A 21,549-nucleotide genomic window follows, 5' to 3' on the forward strand; every position below is an offset into this window, starting at 1 on the left:
AATAATTTTCTGGGTTACTGCAGATCTTATTATATATCTAGTAAAATCTCACATGCTAGAAACACTTTGCTTGGAATTAGACTTAATAATGAACTTTCTGACACTTTTCCATGAAAATATTTGAAGAACAGCAGATCCAAAGTTCTCAAGGCTCTGGCATTTACTCCAAGCAGTGATGTTAAAATAGCCCTCCTCTCCAAAGGAGGGGGACCCTCCATTTGTGGTCCTACATAGACTGGATGAGCTGTTAATATCTTCTGTTGTAGTCTTCATGTCCCTCTCCCCACCCCTCACCATTCACCAACATGGAGCTGTATCATAGCTTTTCCCTGACCTTCTTCCCAGTTTCACAGTCATGAAGAAAGGCCCTTAATGTTAGTTCCCCTGACCTTCGAAAAGCCCTTAGGATGGCGGCCAGGCTGGGAAAAGCAGGCAACCTTCCAATTCTATTCCCCAGGCTCCTCTCCGTAGTGACTCACATCCTTATGCAGAACAAGCTTTCTCAGACTCTCCACATCCTCACAGCCTGACCTTGTCCTTGGGAGTCTCTAACAGCAGGACTGGGAGCACTCAGCTATCATGGGAAGACAAGGGAGATAACTGTGGATGAAACCTTGACCCCTGACAGTTTCCCTTGAAGGAGGTCCAGATTACATATGAAATTGAAATCATAAGCAGAGACAGTCTCATTGGTTGTTTTTCCACTGGAAAAGGAAGACTAGGCCTTTCTCTTGACCTCTTTGTTTCTAAGTGGTCAACTTAAAAACATCAAACAGCAATCATGATATCTGGGGGAAAAGCATTTCTTTTTTTTATAGTTCGTTTTTTATTGTGAAAATACTGTACAGAGGGGTTACAATTACATGCGCAAGATAATGGGGGAAAGCATTTCTTATAGCAAGGATAATTTTTCCTCACTAGTTCTAGAAGTCTGAGATTGTAAACAGCATCATAGCTACAGAGCTGCAGGCCATTAGCTCATGTGGGACCAGAAAAGGCGCTGTTGGCTGGAACTTTGGGTTCTGAGTGAAGAAAAGCATAAGAATATTGTGGGCAGACGTCAAACTTTGTGTCCCAGGCAACTTTGACTCATTAGAACAAACAAGAACAGAAAAATGCTATTGCTTTGTTTCTCAGGAGGTCTTGGTGACTGCAACCAAAACAAAAACAAGCCCAGCTGGAAGCAAGCTGCCCAGCCCCAGGGGTGACTTCTTACTCCATGAAAAGGGGGAGGACTTTTCATGCCAGACCAGACACAGCTGAGATGCCTTTTGGCCGGACATACAGACACATCATTTACTTCCTTCCTCATGTTTCCAGAAAAGTGCTCATTGATAAAGCCCCTTTGAGGGTACTTTTAATATATCAACCTGACCATCCCACAGCACAGGATCTACCTTAATGGAATGTGAAGGGAAGGAAATCGTGTGTGTGTGTGTGTGTGTGTGTGTGTGTGTGTGTGTGTGTGTGTGTGTGTGTGTGTGTGTGTGTGTGTGTGTGTGTGTGTGTGTGTACCATAGGAAAGAAGCTGTTTATAGTTGTAATGACATAGGACTTTGTGAGTAAGTTGGCTTCATTTGTTTCTGAGGCCTCCCCCAATCTTCCTGCTGGCTGAAATTGGATACTCAATCACCCACATCTTTAATTTAAAACAGTTGATGAAATGACTTACCTCAGATGACTATTATCTGACCTCCCTTCCCCATCCCAACTTTCCCTTTTTGTCTTGCAATTGCCTCCTTTGGTCCCATGATTTCCCTTTCCCTGGTTTTGTTTATTTTCTAGCAACTTTAAATTTTAACTTGTTCATCAACTTGACAGATATTTATGGAGCATCTTTTATATATCATACCTTCTATCATTTTTTAGGAATGTGCCTGCAACAAGATAGACAAATCTCTGTCCCAAAGAGATTGGACTTAGAGACATTGTGCCAAGAGAAGAAGGATCCCAGACCCATCCTATTTACTCAGAATGTCTTGATGGCCCAATAGAGAATTTTCCAGAAATATAGACTCACACTTTAACCCATCATGCCAAAGCAGAGTCTCAAATTTTCTTTGCCTTTTCTTTCCTTCTTCTTTCTTTCTTTCTCTCTTTCTTTCTTTCTTTCTCTCTTTCTCTCTCTCTCTCTTTCTCTCTTTCTTTCTCTTTCTTTCTTTCTTTCTTTCTTTCTTTTTTTCTTTCTTTCTTTCCTTTCTCTCTCTCTTTCTCTTTCTGTCTTTCTGTCTCTCTCTCTGTGTGTGTCTACCTCTCTTCATTTATCTTGCAATTTCTCCAGGTCATTTGTGTATAAGACAAGAAGTAGTCCTGGGCTAGATATGGTGGAGCTCTGAGAAAAGTTTTAAGGGAAAGGAAATTACTAATGTAGCACCTTCAGAGACTTAACTCCTAGTTTTAACCACTTTGTTACAAGCACTGATATTAGGTTCATGACATTAAAGAAAAAGTGTCAGTCAAGTCACATCATTTATTTGTTCTCTTTTAGTTTGGAGGGCTAAGGTAAGAAAGTACCACAAAGCTCATGGCTGTCTGAGAGTTCAGCAGGTCAGAAGTGTTCAGCTCAGCAGGCTTCTCCAAGTGTGGGTAGGGCTGGGTTCTGGAGAGGAAAGCCACTTGCAGGTTTGTTTAAGTTGTTAGGAGAATTCACCTCCCTGCAGAACTAAGGTCTCATGTCCTTTCTGTCTGTCTACTTGAAATTGTGCCTAGCTTATAGGAAGCCACCCACTTCCCTGGCTTGTGGCCTCCTCTATCTTTGAAACCAGCATCAGCAGGAAAAGCCCTTTGCTGTGCTTCTGTTGTACCTCTCTGCCTCTTTTGTACTCCTGTCTGCTCTTAAGGGCTTTTGTGATTGACCTGCACCTACCTAGATAACTGTAAATCCATCCATGAGGACCTTTTGTGTAGTAATATATAGACTCTGGAGAATAGAATGTCAAAATCTTTGGGTGAGCCAGGCACTGGTTGCTCATTCTTGTAATCCATGCTACTCAGAAGGCTGAGATCTGGGGATGTTGGTTCAAGCAGTAAAGTCCATAAGACTCTTTATCTCCAATTAACCATCAAAAAGCCAGAAGTAGAGCTGTGGCTCAAGTGGTAGAGGGCTAGCTATGAGTGAGAAAGCTCAGGCCCTGACTTCAAGACCAGGATGGCCATTGTTCTACCTACCACAGGCTCCATCCTGAAAAAAAGCAAGCTGTTTAAAACACACGTTCTTTTTAGAATAGATTAAATATAAAGACATCACAATTCATTATAATGTTATAGAAAAATTAGTTAAAGAATAGTAGTACTTGACTTTTTGTGTTAGTAATGAGTTGAATTTGATCTAACACACCCCTAGCCCTTTTTGCTTTAATTTGTTTTTCAGATACAATTTCAATTGCCTCAGACTATGATCTTTCTACTTTGGGGCCTCAAACATTTTTCAGTTCTTTAATCAACTTTCTTTTTATCATGACGTGTGTGTGTGTGTGTGTGTGTGTGTGTGTGTGTGTGTGTGTGTGTTCAGTTTCTTTTTTTGGAAAGGGTCAGGTGCTGAGTCTTGTTCTTCTTTGTCTTTCTAACACCGCTCATGGAGCCTAGCACATAGTTGGTACTTAATGAATGCAGAAAATAGACCCTCTGTTATATGCTCAAAATGGCAATGAACTGTGTTGGCAGTATTTTCTTTTTTTTACTTTTTGCCAGTATGGAGGTTTGAACTCAAGGCCTGTACTTGCTTGACAGCTTTTTGTTCATTATTTTACTTTATTTTATTTTTTGTTGGCTGTAGGGCTTGAACTCAGAGCCTGGGCACTCTCCTTCAGCCTCTTTGTGCTCAAGGCTAGTGCTCTACCACTTGAGCTAGAGGGCCTACTTCTAGTTTTTGAATGGTTAATTGGAGATAAGAGTCTCATAGGGACTTTTCTGCCTGCGCTGGCTTCAAACCATGATCCTCAGATCTCAGCCTCCTCAGTAGCTAGAATTACAGGAGTGAACCACTGGCGCCCAGCTTTGTTTGTTATTTTGATTGGGAGTGTCTCGGACTTTTCTGCCTCACATGGCTTCAAATTACCATCCTGTGGATCTCACTCAGTCTTCTGACTAGCTAGGATTACAGGCATGAGCCACCAATGCCTGGCAGCAATATTTATTTTTTGAAGGAGGTTCTTTAGCAATAGTGTCAGTAAAAAAAATCTATTAAGAATTATTAGCAAAAAAAAGATACACAAAGATAGCCAATGATGTTAATGACCATGTATTTTTTGCTCCCCTCATAATGCCCCCATAATGTTGTACAAATATCCAAATGGCACAAAATGTCATATTGCTAATGATACACAAAGATAGCCAATGATGTTAATGACCATGTATTTTTTGCTCCCCTCATAATGCCCCCATAATGTTGTACAAATATCCAAATGGCACAAAATGTCACATTGCTAATAATAATAATGTGTTGAATGCATACCATATATCAGACAGCATCCCATGATTTATACCTCTAAAACTTCTTTTCTTCTGTATTTACAATATTTTTTATTGGTTGTACTGAGTTTTCAAAGTCAGGACCTTGTACTTGGCTAGGTAGGCACTCTACTACTTGAGCCACTACCTCATCACTTTGCTTTTAGTTTATGTGTCAGATAAGGTTTCATCCTTTTCTCTGTGCTAGCCTCAGATCTTGATGTTCTTTCTCCCTAGTAGCTGAGACAGTGGGCATGTACCACCATAGCTGGCTTGTTTTGGTGATCAGGTCTCATTAACTTTTGTCCAAACTGGCCTTAAACTTTGATCATTCTGTCTCTACCTTCCAAGTAGCTGAGATTGCAGTTGTATGCCACAATATTTCCAACACTGAATGTGTGAGGGTGGTTTTCCCCATACCAAGTAGCTCTCCAGTCAGTAGTGTACAGCAGCTGGGTATCCTAGAGTTAAACTTGATTCTGGACCACAAATGGTCCAGGGTAGCCTCACAAGAATGGTCAACTGACAGACTTTACATGCCAGTTGTTAGTCCCTGACTGATGGGCAATAGACCATGAACTCCCTCAATCCCCTTCTCAAGTTCTATGTTTTCCTACAACAATGCACAGACCTTAGGAAGCACCATACTTAGCAGCACTAGTTTATTGTAAACAAGACAATTCAGAAAAAGCCAAAAGGAAAAGATGGAGGAGACAAGGTATGGGGAGGGGGATATGAGGTGCGAGCAGGGCCTTTTCCAGCACATCACCTTCTCAACACCTCTCTGTGTTCACCAACCCAGAAGCTCACCAAACCCTATCATTTGGGAATTTTCTGGAGGTTCTATTACACACATCAGTGATTAAATTATTGGATATTGGTGATTGACAGAATCTCTATCCTCTCTTTCCTCCCTAAAGGTTGGGAATGGAGCTGAAAAATTCCAGCAGTCTAATCACATGGTTGGTTTCTTTGACAATTTTTTCCCAGCTTCCAACAGTGACCACAACCTTATTAACATAAATGGAGTATGATTGAAATAGACTGGAAATTCCAAGGGTTTTGTACCAGGGACTGGGGTGAAGCTCTAATATGGATTTCTTGTATCACAGCCCCATAATGATGCTACAATATAGGTATTTATTAATATCTCCATTTCCTGTGAGGCCGCTGAAGCACAGGAAGGCTGCATAACCTCCATAGAGTCTCACTCAAGCCAGTGGCAGAGTCAGGGTTAGGACCCAAGTGGTCTATGGCATGCTTGTGTCATGTTCACATCACAATCTCTTGGATGCCATGAAGCTTTTGAACTATTTCATAGAAAAGCCAGATTTGTGAGCAGGGCTCAATAGAGGGGAGAGGGAAGAGGAAGAAGGGGTGTGTGTTGGGCTCCAGAAGTGCCTGAGATGAATACAAGATATTGGGAACCCTTCTAGTGGGCAAGAAAGTAGGTTTGGAAAGTATGTAGAGAGACCAAGTCCCTCCTTTTCTTGGGCAGCTTGGGAATGGGAATCCCAGAATCTCCAAGTGCAGAGGAAGGAAGTCATACCTGTCCCCACAGTGACTACACATCCCTACCTGATCTGAGCCTACAGGAGGGCCCTTATGACTTCTCCATAGCATAAAGTAGTTGTTGCTCATCTGGGTTATCTTTTAAAAAATCAGTCCCATTGCTCAAAACTGCCCTGTTATCTCCAAAGCTACCATATGTGGATTTATCTAAGCTTTTCCTGTACCTAATCATGCTTCTGGCACCATCTCTTGGAATAAGAAGTTGTTTAACATCCCTTTTACAAACACAGCACCTTGGACTTGTTCTGAGTTTACCCATATAGCCTGCCTGGGTTATCTCTGTTTCTTACAATTTGGTTTTTGCTGCAGATCAAAGGTCACTTTATCTCACTTGAGGATTGCAGACATATTTCTCTGTGGCTGAAGAAGAGCTTTGATTAGTTTGTTGTCAAATAGAAGCCCTAGTCTGGTTTTATTGCTTTTAACTGTCCTTTTGAAGACTTATAGAAGCCTCTTATAGCTTCTAAAAGGTGAGAAGGTAAGAACTGAAGAATTTCAGGTGCTAATAAATGCATTGTGGGGGTGGCACAGGATAGGAGTTGTTGGGGTTTGTTGTTATGACAAGAAATGGAAACTACTTACCTTGGAAAACTTATTATGCCCCTGATAGCTTATATCCCCCTTCCTGATAATGCCTATCAGTCTGTTCCTTTTTTCTTTAGTAAAAATTCTTCAGCTACTTGAAATAGAGGTTGCCCAGGGCTGATTGTTCACACCTGCAATCCTACATATTCAGGAGGCTGAGATCTCAGAATCAAGATTTAAAGCTAGCCCAAGCAAACAAATCTGAGACTTGTATCTCCAGTTACCCAGCAAAGTGCTAGACTGGAGGTGTGGCTCAAGTAGCCTTAAGAAAAAAAACAAGCAAAAACATAAAGCCCTAAGTTCAAGCCCCTATACATGTGTACATGTGTGCACCCATGCACGTGCACGCACACACGCGCACACACACACACACACACACACAATGAAGCTTGGAACCTATCACCATATAAAGAATCATTTGATTTTTCCATTAAGATACAATATACCTACTAGAAAGCTCATCTACCACTTTGTTACTCAGTCACATGGCATTTTGAAAACTTTCCAGCTTTATGATTAATTAGCAATCTGTTACCCAAAGAAACATTTATCAGTAAATGGAGACATTTTCTGCCCTCTTTCTTCCACATGACTTATGAAAACATAAGATAAGATTGTTCTCTGAAGTTTCTCCTTATTTACATTTCCCAAGCCACATTAACCAAGCCATTTCTCTATCCAGCTCTAACCTAACATTCTTCAGTTACCATGGGGACTCGATTTTTAAAAATAATCTTTGCTATTGGAAACTTTAGGAATTTATTTATTTTTTTTGTTTTTTTTGGGGGGGGGGATCCGGTTGTGGGCCCTGAACTCTGGGCCTGGGCACTATCCCTCAGCTCTTCAGCTCAAGGCTAGTGCTCTACCACCTAAGCCACAGCACCACTTCTGGCTTTTTTTCTTTTTGCTTATGTGGTACTGAGGAATCGAACCCAGGGCCTCAGGCATGCAAGGCAAGCGCTCTACCACTAAGCCACCTTCCCAGCCCACTTTAGGAATTTAAATAGCACTTGCTAATGCTCCTCATCTATATGTTTGTCTTCTCAAAGATATTGGGCTAATCCTTAGTGTTGCTTTTATGGGTAAAATGGACACCCACTATGATTTAGAATTCCTTGTGGTTAGAGTTCAGCTTTTCTTTGGTTATTGTGGATTGGTACTCTCTTTCAGGGTTGCCTGTCCCTGTGATGTTAAAAAGAAGTGAGAGATGAAATGGACCTTTCATTAGCAGTCCTGCACAAGCTGCTGAATTTTTATATGAAAAAGTAAAAGTGTTTGCCCAGACAGACTTCCTAAATTTTGAAAAAAGACATCTGATCTTGCAGGCTTTGAACATTAAATGATGATGTTTTAGTTGGAATAACTTCAGAGGAACTTGCTATTTCAGGATAAATAATCAGGATTGCTAGTAGCTCTGTTTTTCATATATATATCGTAAAGGTGATGAGCAGGGGTTACAGTAACATAAGTAAGGCAATGAGTACATTTCTTTTTAAACACAATTACCCCTTCCCTCATTTTCTCCTGCTTACACCTCCCTACTCCCCTCCCTCCTAAGATCATTTCCAGCATAGTGTCTAGTGAGTATCATTGTTGCATTAGTTCGCCCTTTGTCCTACTGTTTCTATGATTCCCTTTCCCTTCCACAGATCAGATAAACTAACATACAAGACAAAGGGTACAGAAAGCCAAAGCAGAAAAAAAAGAAATAACTGCATACAGGATAAAGTAAGAACCTCTTGTTTCCAATTCGTGGAGTTCATTTTGATATGCTTCATTATATATGGTCCTATGCACTTAGTGATTGGACTATTGTGATCCCCTAAGAATACCATAGACATAGTCTAGTTATTACAAATGAGGGAAACCATGAAACCTACGTTTCTTTGGGCCTGACTTGCTTCGCTTAATATAATTTTTCCACCAAAACCATATCCTCAAAGAAACAACCACCCCATTGATAAGTGGGCTAAAGACTTAGAGACATTTCTGAAGAGGAAATAAGAATGACCAATAGACACATGAAGAAATGCTCAACTTCTCTGGCCATAAAAGAAATGCAAATCAAAACAATGTTGAGATTCCACCTCACCCCAATTAGAATGGCCATTATCAAGAAATCTAATAACAATAGATGTTGGTAGGGATGTGGCCAAAAGGGAAAGCTATTACATTGTTGTTGGGAATGTAAACTTGTTCAACCACTCTAGAAAGCAGTATGGAAGTTCCTCAAAGGACTAAACATAGAGATCCCCTATGACCCAGCAATCCCATTCCTGGGCATTTACCCAAATGAGCACAAACAAGGCCATACTAAAACCATACTAAAGTTATCAGCACAACCATGTTTATTGCAGCATTATTTACCATAGGTAGAAATGGAACCAACTCAGGTGCCCCTCAGTAGATGAGTGGATCAAGATGATATGGTGTGTATACACAGTGGAGTTCTGTGCTTCTATCAGTAAGAATGACACTGCCCCATTTGTAAGGAAATGGAAAGACATGGCTTTATTTTTCTTGCCCACTGACTGCTTTCCTAAAACTGGCAGGGAGACAGGGACAGTGTCACCTGGAGCCACCTAGGCAAGGACGAATTTGTCAGAAAATATAACGTGATGGCTTCTCTAGGTCAACTTTGGGAGAACATGGACAGTTGATTGCATAGAAACTTTCTTTACTATTTTCTATACCTAAATCTCTCTGTGTGTGTGTGTGTGTGTGTGTGTGTGTGTGTGTGTGTGTGTGTGTGTGTGTGTGTGTGTTTGTGTGTGTGTGTGTGTGTGTGCATGCAGTCCTGAGCTACAACTTTTTTGCTCAGGGGTAGTACTGTACCACTCGTGCCACATTTCCACTTCAGAGTTTTTTGTTTAAGTTAATTGAAGATAAGATTCTCTTGGACTTTCCTGTCCAGGCTGGCATTGAACCACTATCATCAGATATCAACCTCCTGAGTAGCTAGGATTACAGGCATGAACTACAAGTGCCCAACTTGTACATCAGTTTTGAACTATGAGTATCAAGACTACCTTAGGGTAATTAAGCCACTGAAAGGTATTTTGAGGAAAATGATAATAGAAATACCGAAAGAAATTTTGTACTAATACTGGTTAATGTGCCCTTTAAACATAATGAAACCATTTTCTTTGTGAATTAATTTTTCTGCCTTTTTGGGTTTGTTCTATGTCTGCTCAATATTACCTCGATATATTTTTGAAAATTTGGTAAGATCAGATATTTGCAAATAAGCTCTAGATCTATAAGTTATATATAGCTCATGGGGCTGTGGTGTAGCTCAGTGTCACTGTGTTTTTCTAGCATGCGTAAAACCCTGGGTTCCGCCCTAGCACTTACACAAAGAACTTATGAATTAAAAAAAAAACTCCCACCCTCCATAACCCTTTCTTTCACATCATTTTTCCCTTGTTTGTTCCTAGGATGGCCCCGATTCTGCTGGAGGAAACCGGACCAAGCAGGAGAGTGCATGGATATTCAGGCTGTGGTACAGCTTTGACCACAAGTATCCTTTTAAGCAGCATCTTCTGTGTTCAGATGTAATCTGATTATTGAGTTGTTGCTGAATAACTTCTGGTGATCAAGGAAAGATGTGTGCTGGGACAGATATGATCTATCCTCTGTTGGGACACATGTATTATTATTTAACCACTGTGGTCCTGGTGAGCATCTCTCTGGCCAAGATGAATGTTTTCATGTCATTAAAATAGCCAACTTCAACCTAGTACACTCACACAGCCATTGAGAGTTCTGTGTCTAGGGGAGCTAGCTATGCCTTTGTATGTGAGTTAGTTAAAAATTACACAGTGAGCCATGCTGTGGTCAGGAAGGAAAGGAGAACTTGGGCAATTCATCCATGTGGGAAAGATCATTCCTTTTGGTTGAATTTGGCCAAATCTGATCTTAATAGTGGCATAATGGGACCACACAGAGGGTACACCCTATCCTGGTAGATTCCCAGATGAAAATTCAAAAAAGTTAAACCTTCATAATTGTTAAAACTGACATGATGGTCAAATGAGATTTTGAGACACTGAAAATATTAAGTCTGGCTACCAGTGTCTCACACTTGTAATCAAGGCTGAAGGCTTAAAGGATCTCAATTTGAAAGTACTCTAGACAGGAAACCATGAGACTTATCTCCAATTAATTACCAAAACAGCTGGACAATAAGGTGTAGCTCAAGTGGTAGAAAACTACCCTTTAATGAAGAAACTTAAGGGACTGAGTTCAAACCCTAGTAACAGTACAAAAACAAACACAAAGGAAAATGTCAAGACAGTTTTTGAAACTGTATAACCATTATATATCTCATAGTGTTCTGCAAGTTACAAAATGAACACATTCATTTAACATTAAACTGGTCAATAAATATATTTTAAATTTTAGCAACATTTTAAAGTTTAATCAGTTTTCAGTTTTATATACATGAGATTATATAATTGTATGTGTTTTAGTGTCTGGTTTGTTTGGGTGGTTCATCCATCTTGTATCTTGCTTTAGTTCTTTTGTTTTCACTGTGGCTCAGTATTTCATTGTGTGAACGCATCATAATTTATCATTCCATTGCTAAAAAACATATGGCTTATCTATCACATGGAGCTACTATGAATATTATTGTACCTGTTTCTGATGCACTGTGCATATATTTGTGTTGGGAATCTACCTAGGAGTAAAATCACTGAGGAGCATAGCAAATATATGAATTCATCTTTAGGAGGTAGTGCTAGTTTTCCAAAATGGTGATACTACTCCACCCAATCATCACTAGTATATGAGAGTTCCAGTTACTGGACATCTTTACCTACAGTTAATGGCTTTCTTGTTATTGGGTTTTTTTTTTACTCCAGCTTTTCTAATGCATTGATACAGGCATTTCACTGTGGTTTTCACTTGTATTTCTTGGAAGACTGATAGAGTTGAGTACTTTCTCAGATATTTATTGGCTATTTGATATGTTCCTTTATGTTTACCTGTTTAAGTTTCTTGCCTCCTTTTCCATTGGATTATCTTTTTTCTTTCTGATTTGTAAATATTCTTTATGGGTCCTAGATATGAGTCTTTTGCTGATTATATGTGATAAAAGGAAAAAACACATCCTTATAGGGATGCCACCTTTCCCACCTCATTTTGACTATGGGTCTCAGAAGTGGTTGCCATAGTGGGATAGGTACTGCGTTTGTGGTGGGCTGAACATTTGACAGCATAGATACTCATCCGTTGATAACACCTAAGCTCTCTGTATCTCTGCTGACCTTCACCATAAAGCAGTAATCTCAACCAAGAGCCAGTTTGCTTCTTGGGGAACATTTGGGAACTTTTAGAGACTTTTTTTTATCATTACAAGTTGAGGAGTGGAGGATCCAGTGGTAGAGGCCAAGAATGTCTTTCAACATTCTTCCATGCATAGGTAGTGGCCCCTAGTTAACCTCTAAGGTCCTATCCTGTCCCACTGTATATACCATGTGCCCTCTACATAGAGTGATTTCAAAGGGATATACTTCGAGAAAGCAAAAACAGAGGGTTCCTTAGGCTTCAGCTCTCCACTCCAAGAACCCAATCTCCTATCTAAGACTTGAACTTTGTCAAAAGCTCAAGTATTGATGGCTATTAATCCAATCTCTTGTTTTCATTTGTTGTAGATTTGAGTCTCACTTATATAGCCCAGACTGAAGTGGAAATTGTGATCCTCTTATACCTCACCCTTCCAGTGTGGGGATGTGAGTGTACAGATAGGTGTGTGCCAGCACACCTAGTTTAATTAATGCAATGTTGTTTTAACTGACAGTTGGAATCATCACTAATCTGAGAGTTTCTAGTTATCATATAAGGTTGATAGGGCACATTTTAATCTCTGATCCTTGATGCTGCAGATGACAGTTATTTCCTCTGTGTGCCCTGATATAATGGGAGGGGGGATTTTTGCTAGTCCTGGGGCTTTATCTCAGGTTACTGTCCTTGAGCTTCTTTTGTTCAAGGCTGTCACTCTACCACTTAAGCCACAGAGCCAATTTTGGCTTTCTGTATGTATGTGGTACTGAGGAATCTAACTCAGGGCTTCATGCATGCTAGGCAAGTACTCTACCACTAAGCCACATTCCGTCCCCCAGGAAAGGGATTTTCGGGATCATAGAATGTCAGACAATTTATTACTCTATTCTTTGGGATTTTTAAATAGGTATTTTTTGCTAGTACTGGGTCTTGAACTCAGGGCCTTGTGCTCTTGCTTAGAATTTTTATTCAAGGCTGACACTCTGTCATTTTAGTCACTTCCAGCTTTTTGCTGGTTAATGGAGATAATAGTCCTATCCATTTTCCTGTCTGGGCTGGCTTTGAACCATGATCCATAGATCTCAGCCTCTAGAGTAGTTAGGATTACAGACACGAGCCTCTCGCATATGGCTATAAACACATTTTCTTGTGTGTATGTTTTCTTTGTAGCCATTTTTCCTTAATTCTTTTTTTTAAGTTACTTGAAGCCCATCCTCACTCACAGTGGTCCACCACTAACCACCACTCTCCCGGCCTGGTGTGGCTTGCTGGCTCGATGTCTGACCAGTCCCCAGGTATATGATGTAAGTACAGTGTATCAGAATTGTATTTATGCTTACCATGCCAAGATTGTCTTTTCCTAGGAAGAACAAATCCATTTCACTAAGATCCCCCAAGTTCATAAGTTTTGTGTTACAGCCAAGTTCCATACGTTTATAGATTTTACAACAAACCAGTGGAAACATTAACACGTCTAAAGGACTTCCCAACAAGGGCAAGTGTAGTATTAGAAAGAATGCTGAGTTTGGCATCAGAACAGCTAGACTGGAGTCAGGTGCCTGTGGCTCATGCCTGCAATCTTAGTTTCTCAGGAGAGTGAGATCTGAGGATCACAATTCAAAGCTAGCCTATCTAGAAATGTCAGTGAGACTCTTAGCTCCATTAACCAATAAAAAGCTAGAAGAGGTGATGTGACTTAAGTGGCAGAGTGCCAGCCTCCAGTGAAAAATACAAGTGAGAGCCTAAGACCCTTGAATTCAGAGTTCAAGGCCCAGTACTAGCGCACATGCACATACCCTCCACCCCTCCCCCCCCACACACACCAAAAATAAAACAAAAAAGAAAGATTGGAATTGAAGCCCTGTCAGGCCTTTGAAGTGCTCTGGACCTGAAAGTGGAGGCTGACTGTGAGCATTATACACTGAACTACAGAGCATTTCACAGATACAAATGTTCTTTTTCTAAATGGTTTATTTCTGTTGATGTGGCCAGATCATTTCTGTCCATTCTCTTATGTAAAAAATGGATACTTCATAGGACAAATGAGTATCCCATTGTGGACAGGTTTGTGCAGGACCAATTTGAGCTCATAATGTGGGTTGCAAGAGAGAACAGGCAGCTGCCAATGACATGGAAGGAGTGGAGGGATGGCAGAGCTTCCCCCTTAGCATCACTCTTCCACCGCCTAATCATCTTGTCATCACACAGCTATTATGCTTTAGGAAAAAAGAAATTTTTAGGTTTGTGTGCAGCAAACAGCCCCCAGAGGCCATGAAGAAGAAGATACTATAGCATTTTAGTTGAAACTCCAGTATGGTATGAGTTGTCCATGAGCCCTCACTTAGTAACTGAAAGAATTGAGACCCTATCAGAGGTCTTCAAATATCAGATAACCTGCAGTTTACCTGTACAGTGATATGAAAGCATACCACCAAGGCTGAGTCTGTGGGAAAAAGGAGCTTTAACAGGTAAGTTCTGAATAGGTTGGGGTAAGGAAGAGGGGTCAGGAGATCTGACATTCATTCACAAAGGAGACACAAAGTGGAAGAATTGTGGATAGCGTAGCAAGCAAGGGATATAGGGCAGAGAGGAAGGGCAGCCACATCTGAACAGTAGGACAAACTGGCTTATACCTGTAATCCTAGCTACTCAGGGAATTTGAGATCTGAGCATTCCATTTGGAAGTTTGGCTCAAGTGGCAGAGCACCAGTCTTGAGTGAAAAGTTAAGGGACAGTGCCCACAGCCTGGGTTCAAATATTAGTGCTGGCATATAAATAAATTAATACATAAATGAAGTGAAATTCTTAGACTACCTATGCTAATTGGGGATGGGACAGTGCTGTGGCTTAGTTGTAGAGCCACCTACTTACCACATGCAAGGTCCTAGGTACTCTTCCCCCCAAGAATGAGACCTAATAGAATGATGAAGTCACCTCTAGAAATGCTCCTTTTGTAACATTCATGATAACTTTTTTTAATATATATTTTTATTGTAAAGATACTGTACATGGGACATTCCTCAATGTAATAAAGGCTGTGTATGATAACTTTTTTGTGTACCAGTACTCAAGGCCTCACACTTGCTAGGCAGATATTCTACCATTAGGACCATGCCTCCAGCCATGATAACCTTTTAATCAAGTATCTGTTAGCCTAAACAGTAGTTCTAGTTATATTTTATAAGCGAAAGATACAAACCAGTAGAGAAAAGTTTTGTAATTTATTGTTTGCTACTTAGCTTTCTTAAAAAAAAAAAAAAGCCATGTGGAGGCTGGGAAGGTGGCTCAGTGGTAGAGCACTTGCCTTGCATGCATGAGGCCCTGGGTTCGATTCCTCAGTACTACATAAGCAGAAAAAGCCAGAAGTGGCACTGTGGCTCAAGTGGTAGAGAGATAGCCTTGAGCTGAAGAGCTGAGGGACAGCGCCCAGGCCCAGAGTTCAGGCCCCATGACCAGACCCCCCCCCCCAAAAAAAGTGTCTCTAATAAAAAGCCATGTGAATTAGAAGCTGGTAGCTACTCAGGAGGCTGAGGTCTGACTCTCTAATTAATAAACAGAAAAGCAGGACATAGACCTGTGGCTTAAATGGTAGAACATTAGCGTTGAGCACAAAAGGTCAGCGACAGTGCCCAGGCCCTTGTTCCAGCCCCTTGTCTGGGACACACACACACACACACACACACACACACACACACACACACACACACACACACACACACACGAGCATTTACCATTGTGAATGCTGAACAATTCACTCAGTCCAGGTTCTGTTGAAAGTGGCAGTGTGGGCTATGTGGAGGCGTGCTATCAGTGATGACTATACACTGCCACTTCTCCTAGTAATGAAACTCTACCTAATTACACCTTCAAAATCTTCTTAAAGTGGCATGGTGGTGTGTACTTGTAATCCCAGAACACACTTGCTCAAAGATTAGGAATATGTGGAATAATTGGGGTCAGCATAAACACAGAGCATCTAAAACCCTGTTTAAAGTGTTTTCCTCACAAGTTCTGGAGACTATGCATGATTTGCTTCCCGGAGTGATATTTGGGCTCCAAATAGCCAACCTGAGATGGAATGACTTAAGCTACTGGCACAAGTCACCCTCGGTGACTCAGTTGCTGCCTTTTTGGCTTGGGGTGCTGTCTAAGGAGCCAGCCAGCTCCTGGTGATCCTGTCAGCTAGAAGCTGAGGGAGGGACTGGGTTTCACCATCTGCATGGAGCACTCCTTAAGCTGTGATTGAGTTGTGGTTTTCCATTGGGCTCTAAGATGTCCTTGCTTTTCAATGACCTATATGGGCTGCTAGCCTCACTATATAGATAGAACAAATCAACATCCAGTCTTGATTTCTCCTGCTGGCTAATTGTAACCCTGTGATCACCCCACTGGAGTTCATGTCCTGGTGCTATGTGAGCTTTTCTTCATTAACAAGATGGCCCTATCTGTCCCTTTGTAGCTCCAAGCCTTGAAAACAGTAAAACAGACAAACAAACAAAAACATAACAACCATCTCCCTAAAAATTGGGAGCTGAAAATAAAAATAACGCTGAGAATACCACCTTACCCCAGTCAGAATGGCACATATCCTAAATTCAGCCAATGACAAATGCTGGTGGGGATGCAGAGAAAGAGGAACTCTATTGCATTGCTGGTGGGATGTACACTAATACACTTTGGAAAGCAGTCTAGCGGTACCTCAGAAAGCTAAATATAGACCTCCCCTATGATCCAGCCATACTGCTCCTAGGCATCTATCCTGAGCAACAGGAACCAGGATACAAGGACAGGTGCACCTCCATGTTCATTGCTGCACTATTCACAATAGCCAAGATATGGAAACAATCCAGATGCCCCACTACAGATGGATGGATCCAAAAATTGTGGTACCTATATACAATGGAATACTATAAAGCTATTAGAAAGTACAAAATAATGGCATTAGCAGGGAAATAGATGGACCTGGAGCAAATCATTTGGAGCAAGGTAAGCTAAGAGCAGAGAGACATACAGCACATGGTCTCCCTGATATATGGATGTTAAATCCAAAATGCAAGGAAATATGACAAAGTAAACAGGACTTAAGAAACAAAGGACAACTACTTAATTTGTCATATAATTTCTAAATGACTCCATGTTCTTGACCTCATATATGGGTGTGGGTGTGTGTGTGTGTGTGCATGCACACACACACACACACACACACACACACATCTGAGGGAAGTTAAGAGGAGGGCACAGAATCAGAGGGAAATGGGAAAAAATACAAGAGGGGCCCATCAGCTGCAGTGGACATTGACAAAAATAAACTAAGCAACTCAAGGGAGTGAGGACATGAGAGGGAAAGAGGGAACAGTTAACCTTAAGCAAAAGAAAAGAAATGCACATACCACCCAACATGGAAGAAATAGTGTACTGTCAAAGCTTGTAGAATTCACAAACTTTACAGACCAAGATAATGACAATTTGCCTAGTGAAGATTAAAATATGTTTGTGACTTTAAGTATTACTATCTTTCAATACTGTGAAATTTATGTAATCTCAATAAAAATTATTTAAAAATTGGGAGCTGAGATCTCTGGAAGAGATACTTTAACAGAGACAAAAAAAACATTGCTTAGCATAAGGTGAATAGAAGTAGTTTGAAAGGATGACTTGCTTGGAGCTGAAAACTCAGTAGGCTGCATGATGTCATTTGCTGTGGAGGAAATTAGCATAGGACACATGGAGAGTTTCAGGACCTGGTAAACACTAGAGGAGGGACTAGAGGGGAATTTGGAGGAGTTTTAGTTGGTGCTATTTCTGCCTAACAGTAGGGTTTGCATATCATCAAGTCCTGCACCCTGCCTCATTCCATTGGGCAATTGAGAAGAATTGCATTGCTCACCTATTAAAAGTGCCTGAGCAAACATTAGTTAAGTAGAGTCAGACTGTGTGGAGAAGCTGCTATCACTGACAAACAATGCAGAAAGCAAGCATATGTTTACCATCTGAATGTATGCAGACATGAAGCTCAACCCCAGTACCCTCCCAGCTTGGAGGCATGTACCAGGCATTCATGTAGTACAACTCCAAGTACAAGCAGAAAGCCTTTATCCAAAATGCTTAGGATCAAAAGTGTTTGGGATATCCAGTTGTTTTGAGGGTTTTAAATGTATATGCAAATGTAGATATCCTGGAGCTGGACTAGAATCTAAACAAAATGTATTCATATACTATGTATATGTAACATAAAGTTAATTTATACAATATTTACAATAATTTTGTGCACAAAAACCAAAGTTTGTATATATTGAATGGCCAAATTTGGGTCATGTTGGTACTCAAAAAGTTTTACATTTTAAACTGGGTGCCTTTGGTTCATTCATGCCTATAATCCTAGCTAGTTTTAGAAAGCTAAGATCTGAGGATTGTGGTTTGAAGCCAACCTTGGAAAAAAAAAAGTTCATGAAAATGTTATCTCCGATTAACCAACAAAAAAGCTGGAATTGGAGCTATGGCTTAAGTGATAGAGTGCCAGCCTTGAGCACAAATCAAGCTCTGGGACAGTGCCCAGGCACTGAGTTCAAGCCCCAGTACTAGCACACAAAACAAATTTGCACACTTTAGAGTTAGGATTTTTTGGTTAGGATTAGAGATGCTTGACCTCTACAAAGTGAGCAGCTTTCAGGAAGTTGATCACTTCTCCTTTGATGGTTTATCACCTAGCGGGAGTGTCCATTGTCTCCCTGAAGAATATGCACATGGTCTTGAAGGCATGCTGGAAGGAAATAGAACAAAACAGAGCAGTTTTCCAGAGCACAGTGTTTACACTGTGTGCATGTACCGTTTGAGTGTTTGACAGACCTCAGAGCAGCAAAGGAGTGATGTCACAGCCCTCCCTGTGTTGTGCTTGTGAAACCCATTGATAGTGAAAGGTTCCATCTCACCTCCTGCTATCTCCTTGCATTCTACCTGGTAACTGCTGGCAGTAGTTCCAAGTGATCATGACCTTGTTAATGGCTGCTTTATGTAACTTTGTTTTTTCTATAAGTACTTCTTAGCCTCCGCTGCTATTCCAGTCCTTTTCCTAACCAGGTGCTTCTTCACATCCAGCGTGTGAGTAAAAACAGACAAGCAGCACAGAATTGCACTGTACTTTCTGTCAGTGGGAGCATCTCAGGTTTTCTTAGCTCAGGCCTTCAGTCTTAGTCACAGAGCTCCCTCAACTTACTTACCTACCTGAGACCTAGAGGGGAGGACTCACCCAGGTTTTCTTTGGAAACAACAGAGGGGAAAGGGAGGGAATCCTAGCCCCACTGAAGTTGATTCAGGACAGATTTTTTTCTTTTTTCTTTTAATTGCCAGATCTAGGGCTTGAACTCAGGGCCAAAGCGCTATCCCTGAGTCTCTGTGCTCAAAGCTAGAGCTCTACCACTTGAACCTCCGCACCTCTTCCAGCTTTTTCTGGTAGTTTATTGGAGAGAAGAGTCTCATGGATTTTCCTACCCAGGCTGGCTTTGAACTGTGATAATCAGATCTCAGCCTCCTGAGTAGGTAGTATTACAGGCATGAGGCACTGATACTTGATAGGACAGATTTGTTTTCACATGTAGTAAACAAGGTAATTTTAGAATGGTTTGTGTAAGGCAAAAGACCTTCCCAAGGAGAATGTACCAGAACCTGTTTGTAGCCTCTGCCCCCAGACCTTCCCTAGCTTCCTTTGCAGGTTAGGAAGCTGGAATCCAGCTGCATTTTCTTCCTTCCTTGAACACTAACTGTGCCCCATCCCAAAGCCATCAGATACTTGAAATCTAACCTGCTTCCTTCATTCTAAATCCTGGTTCTAGTAATAGCACCTTGTGCTGACATTCCAGTTACAATTCAGGGTTCATGCTGGAGGCTCAGCACAGGCAGGTTTCATACAGTCCTGGTTTGGGATGAGGCATTGAGTTGGATTGGGGTTGGGGTTGGCTCTAGCCCTGGAAGATCTCAGACTCCTGTCTTTGGTGTTGGTTGGTTGTGTCTTTTAGAACCAAGAGCCACTACGAGAAGAAGACTCAGATTTCATCCTCACCGAGGGTGACCTCACCTTGACCTATGGAGACAGTGCAGTGACTGCCAATGGCTCCTCGGGCTCCCACACAGCCTCTACCAGTCTGGAGGGTAGTCGGAGAACCAAGGGCAGCTCAGAAGAAGTGCTGGAGCGAGACCTGGGAATGGGAGACCAGAAGCTTTCAAGCCGGGGCACACCTCTTGTGTTTCCTCTGCAGGAAAATGCATGACTTTCTGCCATCCCTAAACCCTGAAGTGATAGGGTGAGGCCCTGAGGGGTGAGGATGGCTATACCCCCCTCTAGTGTGTTTGAGTGGGGACGTTGACTGGATTGAACAAATGCTTCTGTTTTATTGGGATCTGATGCTATCTTAACATTCAAAATTTAACCCAAGGCGCAGATGGTGAAGCTAAAGTGTCTCTAATTTAAGACAAATGCAGACCATACTCCCAGTTTTTCACATCGTCCTACTGTTTTCCAAGTTAAGCAAACAAAGTAATAGCATGCTTTAAACAGTCTCTTAATTTGTCTGCCCGCAGCATCTGAACACATAGGGTGGCAGAGCAGAGACAGGGCTTCTGCCTGGCCACCCATGAGACACTCCTAGGTCTACCACTGTGTGTCTAGCTGGCTCCAGGATATCAAGTTATGGGAGAACAGGATACCAAAAACTCATGGAGGAAGGTAATTGAATTGGCCTTCCAAGGATTCTGAGATGCTGCTGTTAGACAGGACAAAAAGGACTATTGGATTGGAGACTGTGCTTTGAAGGCTGTGAGCATCTCCTATCAGGAGTCCTAGCCCTAGCTACCTGTGTTTCTCCTAACAAAATGGTCATTAGAAAAGGTATCTATGAGGCATTGCAAAGCAAGGGCAAGATGTAGTGTTCCTCCTCTGGAAATTGCCATGAAGAAGTCACTAAAATGTTCAAAACCAAAGGCAAATAGTATTATACTGGTGGGTTTAAAAAAATCAATCTGAGGACAGGAGATATTTCAAAAGTGGTAATGGTATAATTGCAGAAATGGTTCAACTTCTGAGGGCTACCATGAGAGCTGGTTGTCTGGGAAATGGCTAAAGAGAACTGAGGTATTGTCTGTGGGGGTAAAGCTATCACCATGTATAGGAAGCTTTTATCTGGGGCAGAGAAAGCAACAAGGGTCTGAAGAGACCATAGGCTAGCTTTTGGAGGAAAGAAATCTCATTGCAAAAAAAAAAAAATAACTTGCAAATAAAATACAAGCTAGGAGTCTTGACTGGGTAGAATTGCAAACTTTGAATGATGCATGCATGCAACTTCCCTGGCCATGTGAGAAATGAGAGGCAAAGCAATCAGTGAGCCATAGGGCATTACTCAACCCAGCAGAAAGTTCTCTCTTCTATCAGATTAGGAATCCAGGTGTCTTGACACCATGTGCCATGCCCAGAGGAGTCATTTTCTTGTTATCTGAAGAGACTGACTGCTTTACCAGCTTAATGAGGGTGTGGATTGAAATCTAGGTTTGTAGATTGAGCTCTTTCTGGATGAGCTGTTCTGCCTGTTCATACATGCAATCAGCAAAATACTGAGAACTGTTAGGGAAAGCTTGATTTTTCTCTCTGTCTCTGTGTTGGGCAACTAG

At 41.3% G+C, this 21,549-nt stretch overlaps 1 protein-coding gene across 2 annotated transcripts in view; it reads left to right on the forward strand.

Annotated features, from left to right (window-relative positions):
- Positions 1 to 21,091, forward strand: part of Slc9a7 (solute carrier family 9 member A7) — a 145,059-nt gene extending 123,968 nt beyond the window's left edge. For both annotated transcript variants that reach the window (XM_042684481.1, XM_042684482.1), the window contains 3 exons: positions 10,044 to 10,126; positions 13,091 to 13,196; positions 19,905 to 21,091. In XM_042684481.1, coding sequence (XP_042540415.1) covers positions 10,044 to 10,126; positions 13,091 to 13,196; positions 19,905 to 20,156 — 441 coding nt within the window. In that variant the 3' untranslated portion in view covers positions 20,157 to 21,091. The remainder of the gene's footprint in view (positions 1 to 10,043; positions 10,127 to 13,090; positions 13,197 to 19,904) is intronic.
- The last annotated feature ends 458 nt before the right edge of the window (positions 21,092 to 21,549 follow it).

This window comes from Dipodomys spectabilis, unplaced genomic scaffold (assembly GCF_019054845.1).
Source record: "Dipodomys spectabilis isolate Male_0828 unplaced genomic scaffold, ASM1905484v1 ptg000087l, whole genome shotgun sequence".
NCBI classification, from domain to species: Eukaryota; Metazoa; Chordata; class Mammalia; order Rodentia; family Heteromyidae; genus Dipodomys; species Dipodomys spectabilis.